At 57.0% G+C, this 6,753-nt stretch overlaps 1 protein-coding gene across 1 annotated transcript; it reads right to left on the reverse strand.

Annotated features, from left to right (window-relative positions):
• Positions 1 to 283: 283 nt before the first annotated feature.
• On the reverse strand, positions 284 to 1,872 carry HOXC12 (homeobox C12). Its single transcript, XM_068972210.1, has 2 exons — positions 1,272 to 1,872; positions 284 to 522 (listed from the first exon to the last, which is right to left on the reverse strand). Exons 1-2 carry the CDS (start codon positions 1,870 to 1,872, stop codon positions 284 to 286), a joined length of 840 nt encoding a protein of 279 aa, XP_068828311.1.
• Between the last annotated feature and the right edge of the window lie 4,881 nt (positions 1,873 to 6,753).

Raw genomic sequence — 6,753 nt, forward strand, 5'->3', positions numbered from 1 at the left:
AAACTAGCCCCTCCCCAGGGCCTCAGCCTTCCCTTCCCCTACCCCCTACCTGCAGCTGTGGGCTTCTCTCCCTGGCTGGGTTCTTCCCTTGTCTCTGGGACTTGGCAGGGTCTGCTGGGGGTGTGTGGGAGGGAACCACGAACAAAAGAGACAAGAGGACGTCCAGGGAGGACCTGCAAGAGACGCCTGGCATTCTAAGAGGGACTGTGTCCCAGGCAGCACCCCCTCTTGCTGTCCGCCATAGACAGGCTCAGTCTGGGGCTGGCACCAGTGTCTTGGCCCCCTAAAAGAAGGAGAGAGCTTGCTCCCTCAACAGAAGTCTTTTCTTTTTCATTCTGCGGTTCTGAAACCAGATCTTGACCTGCTGGTCACTAAGATTCAAGCGGTCTGAGAGTTCCCTCCGGCGCTGCCGTGTGATGAACTCGTTCACCAGAAACTCGCCCTCCAGCTCCGCCAGCTGCAACTTCGAATAGGGCTTGCGCTTCTTCCGTGAGCGGCTGTGGATCGGGTACCAGGGTGCTCCTGGGTGGAGACGAACCAGCAGGGTTGACCAGAGGACCAAGAGATGACGAGCCCCGTACCCTCGGTCCTTGCCAAGCCCCTTTCACCTTGGCCTAACAACCCACGCGAGGCTCTTCCTCTCCTGTTTTGCAGACTCCCATCCCCACCAAATCCTCCACCTTCATCAATCTCTTCTTCCCCTTTCACTCTTTTCTCCTGGCCTCCCCAACCCTGCTTCTCAGTGCTGAATCCCAGAACCTTCTAGATTCTTATCCTCTCACGTCTCCTCAAACCTCTTCTCCAGGATATCCTGGCCCCTTTCTCTCACATTCTCCAGAATGGAGTCCCTGATCAGTTAGAACAGACAAGAGCTAGTGACAAGAGTAAGCCATATCCACTGGCCTTTCTTAAAAAAAAAAAAAAAAAGTAGGGAATGGGGCCCTTTGGGAAGGTGGAAAGAGAGGCCCTGGGCAGGCAGGGATCATGCTCTGGGTCCCCAGGCCCCAGGCCTGGAAAAATCTGTCAGAATCCCCCGTCTCCGGAGCTCCCTGCCCCCTCCGGCTGCAAACCAAGCAAAAAGGGAATCTCCCTAGTTCTTTTATGGGGATATTTACATGTTTATAGGGCTCCCCCCCCAATTCTTCTTCTTCTTTTTTTTTTTAAAGAAGCGCTTCCTCACCGCACAGTCTGTCACCCTAGGCGGCCCTAGCTCAGTCCTACACTGCCCGCCCGAGTGAGACGTCCCGTCCGGAGTGGGCCGAGGTCCTTACCGCTGGCCGCGAGCCCACCACCGGGGTTTAAAGGCGATACCAAGCTTCCGGGGTCGCCCGCGCCGGCGCCCTTGTTGCCCTCGTTGAGCAGGGACGAACTGGAGTCGGATTCCAGCGACTGGCACGAGGGCGGGTCGTGCGGGGGCCCCGCGCCGCCGTCGCCACCGCCTGCCGCGTAGTCGTACTTGAAACCGAGCGCTGGCGGCCCCGACGGCTCCAGCGGCAGCAGCGCTGCCCCGGGCCCGACTCCTGGGCCGGGATCGCGCCCGCGCTCCTCACGCTTCAGGCTCCCGCCGCCCTCGGCGCACGGCTCGCGGTAGTAACCCTTGCTGTCCTCCACGCGCGCCAGCTCGCACGTGCGGCCGAAAGGAGGGTTGAGAGACACCGGGCTGCCGAGGTAGGGCTGCGGGTAGCCATTGCACGGCTCCGCCGACGGCCAGGGCAGCGAGCACACGTTGTCGCGGCGCGGGTAGGACAGCGAAGGCAGCCCGGGCAGCTGCGCCCCGGACGCGCGGAAGTTGGGAAAGTAGAAGGTGTCTCCCGTGTGGATGTTCACCAGCGGCCCCACAAACCCGGGATTCAGGAGATTATGCTCGCCCATTTCCGCGGGGCCCGACCGGCAGCTTCTACTTTATTGCTATCTGACATTAAACATAGTTAAACCTGCACCGGCCACCCATTGGCCGTTCGGCTCACGTGGGCGCCGCCGCCAGGGGGATGGGTGGGGACAGAGAATCCCCCCACCCTGCACCAACTCCAACTTTCCCCTTCCCCAGTAGAGGCGGGTGAGAGTGAACGAACCGCGGGTACAGATTTATGGTTTTTAAAAAAATCATATAAAACCTAAGGCAGAGATCGAGGTAATCGCCCGACACGGGGAAGAGGAAAAAAGCCACACCAAAAATACCCTCACACGCTTCTGCAACCTGAACAAGACACCCCCTCCCCCCCCCGCGATGTACTATCTTCTGGCCAGCAGCTGGCCAGAGCACAGCCTGTCCCTCTTTAATTAGCTCCTTTATTAACTAAAACCGTTGGAATTTACAATATATCCTCAATAAATTACTATTAGATATTGTGTCATATAAAGTTTACTGGCTGTTTAAGGAGACGGATGAGCCCTTTGGCTCGGGGTTTATTTACAGTAGAGGCGAAGTGGGGGTAAAGACAGGTTTTCCTGCAGCTGTCTCTTCCAGCCCTATCGCTGCCAGCTTTTTTTCCTCGGCTCTTTCTCCTCAGGAATTTGGGGAGACACGTGGGGTCCTCTCCTCCAGGAGGTGCTCAGGGAGGATTACTAATGCCAGGTCTTCCCCACTCTCTACCTGGGAGCCACCCAGCCTCACATCTTCATTCACTGTTAGAGGAAGAATAACAGAAGAGAGACGGAAGAAGCAGAATAAGGACTCTCCCAGCTCAATGAGGACTTCCCCATCTGCTCTTGAAAACCCAGGGGGCTGAACTACTCTTCCCCATGACTTCTCTCGGTCAGAGGGGTTTCTGGGGGGGGGCTGTCCTCTTGGAGTCTTTGCAGCAAGAGACTCTGGGCTCCCAGCAGGGCTTGGCTGGCCGGAGAGGCCCCTGATTCCCACTGTTGAGGAAACACTCACACCCTAGAATGAGCCTAGCCTACTGCTGGGACCACAGATAACAGCGTCCAGCCCAGTAGGTGTGCTGGGAGTGAGGGAAGGAACACCAGAGAATTATCTTCTTGGGATTTAAAATTATATGTATGGTGCTAACCCCAACAGCTCTTTTTGCAGAAGGCTGAGAACCTAATGCAGACCATTGGCAAAATTAATAGACATCTGGAAGCCACAATCTAACTTCAACCAACTCCACAGACACACAGTCAAGCAGATTAAAATGAAAAGGGAAACAAACCTTCCCTTCGAAACAAGGTGTATTCTATTGGAATCTAGTAGACATAATACTCAGATTTCTATGCTATTATTTTGGGTTCTTTTGAGCCAAAGCTCAAAGCATCGCTTCAAGTAATACCAGGTGGGATTAATAGTCCAGCAAAAGCCTAAATATGAGAATACACCAGATTTGGAGAAAACTAGAGAGATGACAGAGTATGGGAGAAAGAAATCCACGTGGGTGAAAGTTAATATCTGAGAATGAGCGGAAGCCAAAAAAGCAAACCTAAGCAGAAGATTCTCATCTCCCTCTTTTTCTCTATTCTGCAGGACACGGCAGAGAGAATGCAGATTCTTTGAATTCCAGAGCTTCTCGAGCAATTTCATATCCCAAACCATAGCTGCTCACTCCGACAGAAATGTGTCCGCGCGGGCGTCTCCCTGCCCGGCACAGCTCGCAGCTCTTTGCTCGGTACCCTCCGCTCTCACCCCGCTTTCTCTTCCCGGCCCTGGCCAGCTAGGCGGCCTGGCCAGGTCCCTTCTGCCCCCAGGAGCCCGCCCCACGCCGGGCCCACTTGCCGGAACCGAGGTCAAGCGGTGGAATGTCAGCCCCGCGCAGTCACCTCCAGTCAGAACCGCGACAGTCCGGGGACGCGAGGAGCGAGCAGAATTGAACTGGCCTTTTTGTGCCTAGTTGATTAAGGGGCTGTGCGACTGCACAGAGGAGCATCCCTCAGCTGCGAATTCCACGTCACAGCATCTCCAATATCTTATTTATGCCCTCTTTTCAAGATGCATTAATAAGCGTTACTGAATATTTAATTAAATTTATTTGGGGGTTATTTTGGGTCATAAAGATAAACAAGGTGTGACTTTAATATTGTTGCTGTTTTCAATCAGAACATTGCGCCGGCGGCGAGGTCTCCAGGCCTCCAGGCCTCGCGCTCCGCCACTATTGTTGGTGTGGGGGACGCCGATCTGAGCTTTGCGGGATAATCACTAGTCCTTGATGGGGTGGAGGCTTCTCCCCATTCTCTTTTCCCTTCCCAGATGACTCCAGTCTCCTAGAAGGGGGGGTGCAAGGAGAAAGGTCTTAGGCTTTCCCCACCCCTCCCTAGCTCGAAAATCTCAAGCTCAAGCCCGGAGCTCTGCTCGCTGTCCTCCGGGCCAGGCAGCTGAGCACGCGGAGCAGCGGCCACAGGGCGGCAGATGAAACGCCGCGGAAATGAGGATGGGAGCGAGGACTTCCTTCTTCCAGACATGCAGTTTCTCCTAGTCCGATTTGGTCCCATCGGAAAAAAAAAGCCACCACTTTCCCAAGGTTTCGGACCCTGGCACTTGCACACACACACAAATCCCCTTCCTTCCGTGCAGCCGACCCTGTTTCCTCTAGGCAAGAGCTGCCGAGGACCATCAGCAAAATTCACATCCCCAGTACCCTACTCCTCGAGGATCACTAGGATTATTACAGGGCTGTTAGGACCCCGGCAAAGACCCAGGCAATCTAGGCGCCCAGCCTCCTCTTGGAAGCCTCGGATCTGTACGGCTTTAAGGCTCCCCGCCGCACACGCCGCTCAGACGCCCATTCCTTAACCCCGCTCGGATTAAGAGGCTGCAGAGACAGCTTCCAGCCTGGGTCCCCGGGGCCGGCGGGAGGCTCGGGTGCGAAGCTAAATTCAGTCTCGGGGAAAGCTGCTCGCCAGGAGCCGACCCGGACTTGGTGAGAATAATTCGTAGGACAGCCCGAGACGCTGGACAGCCGCTTCCAGCCGGGTTTAATCCGCCGGCATTTGCCAGCCTACAAGAAAAGCTATAACGGCCAGAGCCGGGCTCCGGACGCGCGGAGCGATCTGTGCGCCCAGTCTAATACACATTCATAAAATCACAAGAAGAGGTGGGGTGCCTGTTGGCCGCTGGACCACAGGTTCATGCTGCAGCTGGCCTGGCTCAACCATCCCCTCGCCTTCATTAACTCAGGGGTTAATTAAAACTGAAGACCAGGATGTGGTCCAAGCACTTCCTTGAAGACCCCCCGGCCGCCCTCGTGCTTCTTCGAATCCACCAGCGGCATGCCCCGCGGCCTCTCCCGACCTGGCTCTGTCTAAGCCTCGGCATCTTCGCCAGCTCTGAGCGGTTCCTCGAGTCTCCGCCACCGCCGAGCCGGGCGAAAGGAGTTATTACAAAATCTCTGCCAGCTCTGGTGGCACACGCAGAGCGGCTGCGGGTGGCTTAGGCCACCGCGGAATGACTGTGAGCTGCCTGCCATGGTCCGGCTCCCCTGCCAACCCGAGGTCGGAATTATTCCGTGCGGTGCTGCCTTCTCCCCAGTCAGTCGAGAGGCCAAGGCGGCCCAGTTCAAGGTCACTGCCTAGTCTGCACAAAGTGGTTCTGCCGCGTATACAAACGAGGCAGGGCCTTGGGTCCCGAAGGGAGGTGAGCAGGAGCTGGGTTGGCCCAGAGAGGGGAAATGAGAAGCGGCGGGTGGGGAAGGTCTGCACCCCAGCCCGACCTCTTAGCTCTCTCTAGGTCGTCCTTTTGGGGCATCTTGGGCTTGGGACAAGATATTGTCGGGTTCAGACAAGACTGATGGGTGGTGGTAGGGGGCTCCGACTCCTCTTTCTTCTGCTTCGCTAGCTCAGCCAGGGGTTAGAGCCCCCTGTCTCCCAGGCCCCCTTATGCGGCTCAAGAAGATTGGAAGGCCCCTCCCCCTGTGCTGTCTTCCAGGGCTCTGCAGCCTGCAGGAGCAGTGTGTGAGAAGAACCTTGGGTGAAGGGCCCCAGTCAGGCTTTCAGGCTCACACAAACGGGCCCGGGGTCAGCAGCGCCCTTACCTCCTCCAAGTCTTCTGTGGCTCCCTTGGGCCCCCTCCCACCACAAGATCCCAGCCTGACTGCCACTCAGGAAATGAGGAAGGGATGGGGAGGGGTCCCAGGCGGGAACATCTGGGAGACCATCTCTCCACTCCTCACCTGAACCTTCTTCCCTCATTTTCAGTCTTTTCAGCGCGTGAATAGTTAACTAGTTTCGCTGCTCTGACATTTTCTCCCTCCGCCAGCAGAGGATCTCCTCCGCCTAGTGAATTACTGAGTGTCAGGCAAGGTGTGGGGACCAAGTTAAAAAAAAAAGCACCCTCTCCTCAACACCACACCTACAGCCGCTGGCAACGTAAGGGGAGCCCAGGGCCAGGGTCTCCGTGGACCGCGAAGCTCAGCATGGGGTGAGGACTACCTAGAGTGCCCTCTGTCACACAGCCAGCCGCTCCCTCTGGCCGTGGCCTCTGGCCAGTCCTGCTCAGGGGAAGGGCTGAGATCTGCTTGGGCTCTGCTCTGCCCAGCTACCCAACTGCTTCCCAAACCAAGCCTCCAGTTCCAGGCGGGGGCGGAGATGGTCCTGGGCACAGGCGGATTGCCTGGGGGCAACCGGCCTGAGAGGCCAGCTGGGGTAGGAGGATGCGCTGCTAACCCCGAGGCTGGCTGGGCTGGAAGAGCGGGAACGGGGGCCCACTTACCTTTGGAGACTGAAGAGGTTCAGAAGGGTGCGGGGCAGGGGATCTCAGCCTCCAGGAACCCTCTGGATCGCCCCCTCCCCAAGGCGGCCCGCAAGCCCAGCCGAGGTATCTGAGGA

The sequence above is a fragment of the Capricornis sumatraensis genome, chromosome 4 (assembly GCF_032405125.1).
Source record: "Capricornis sumatraensis isolate serow.1 chromosome 4, serow.2, whole genome shotgun sequence".
Taxonomy (NCBI): Eukaryota; Metazoa; Chordata; class Mammalia; order Artiodactyla; family Bovidae; genus Capricornis; species Capricornis sumatraensis.

Excerpts from the sequence above, each read along its gene's own strand:
- HOXC12 (XM_068972210.1), bottom strand. The coding sequence starts at position 1,872 with ATGGGCGAGCATAATCTCCTGAATCCCGGGTTTGTGGGGCCGCTGGTG. Across the intron at positions 523-1,271 it reads TGGTGGGCTCGCGGCCAGCG|GAGCACCCTGGTACCCGATC; the intron begins GTAAGGACCTCG and ends GTCTCCACCCAG.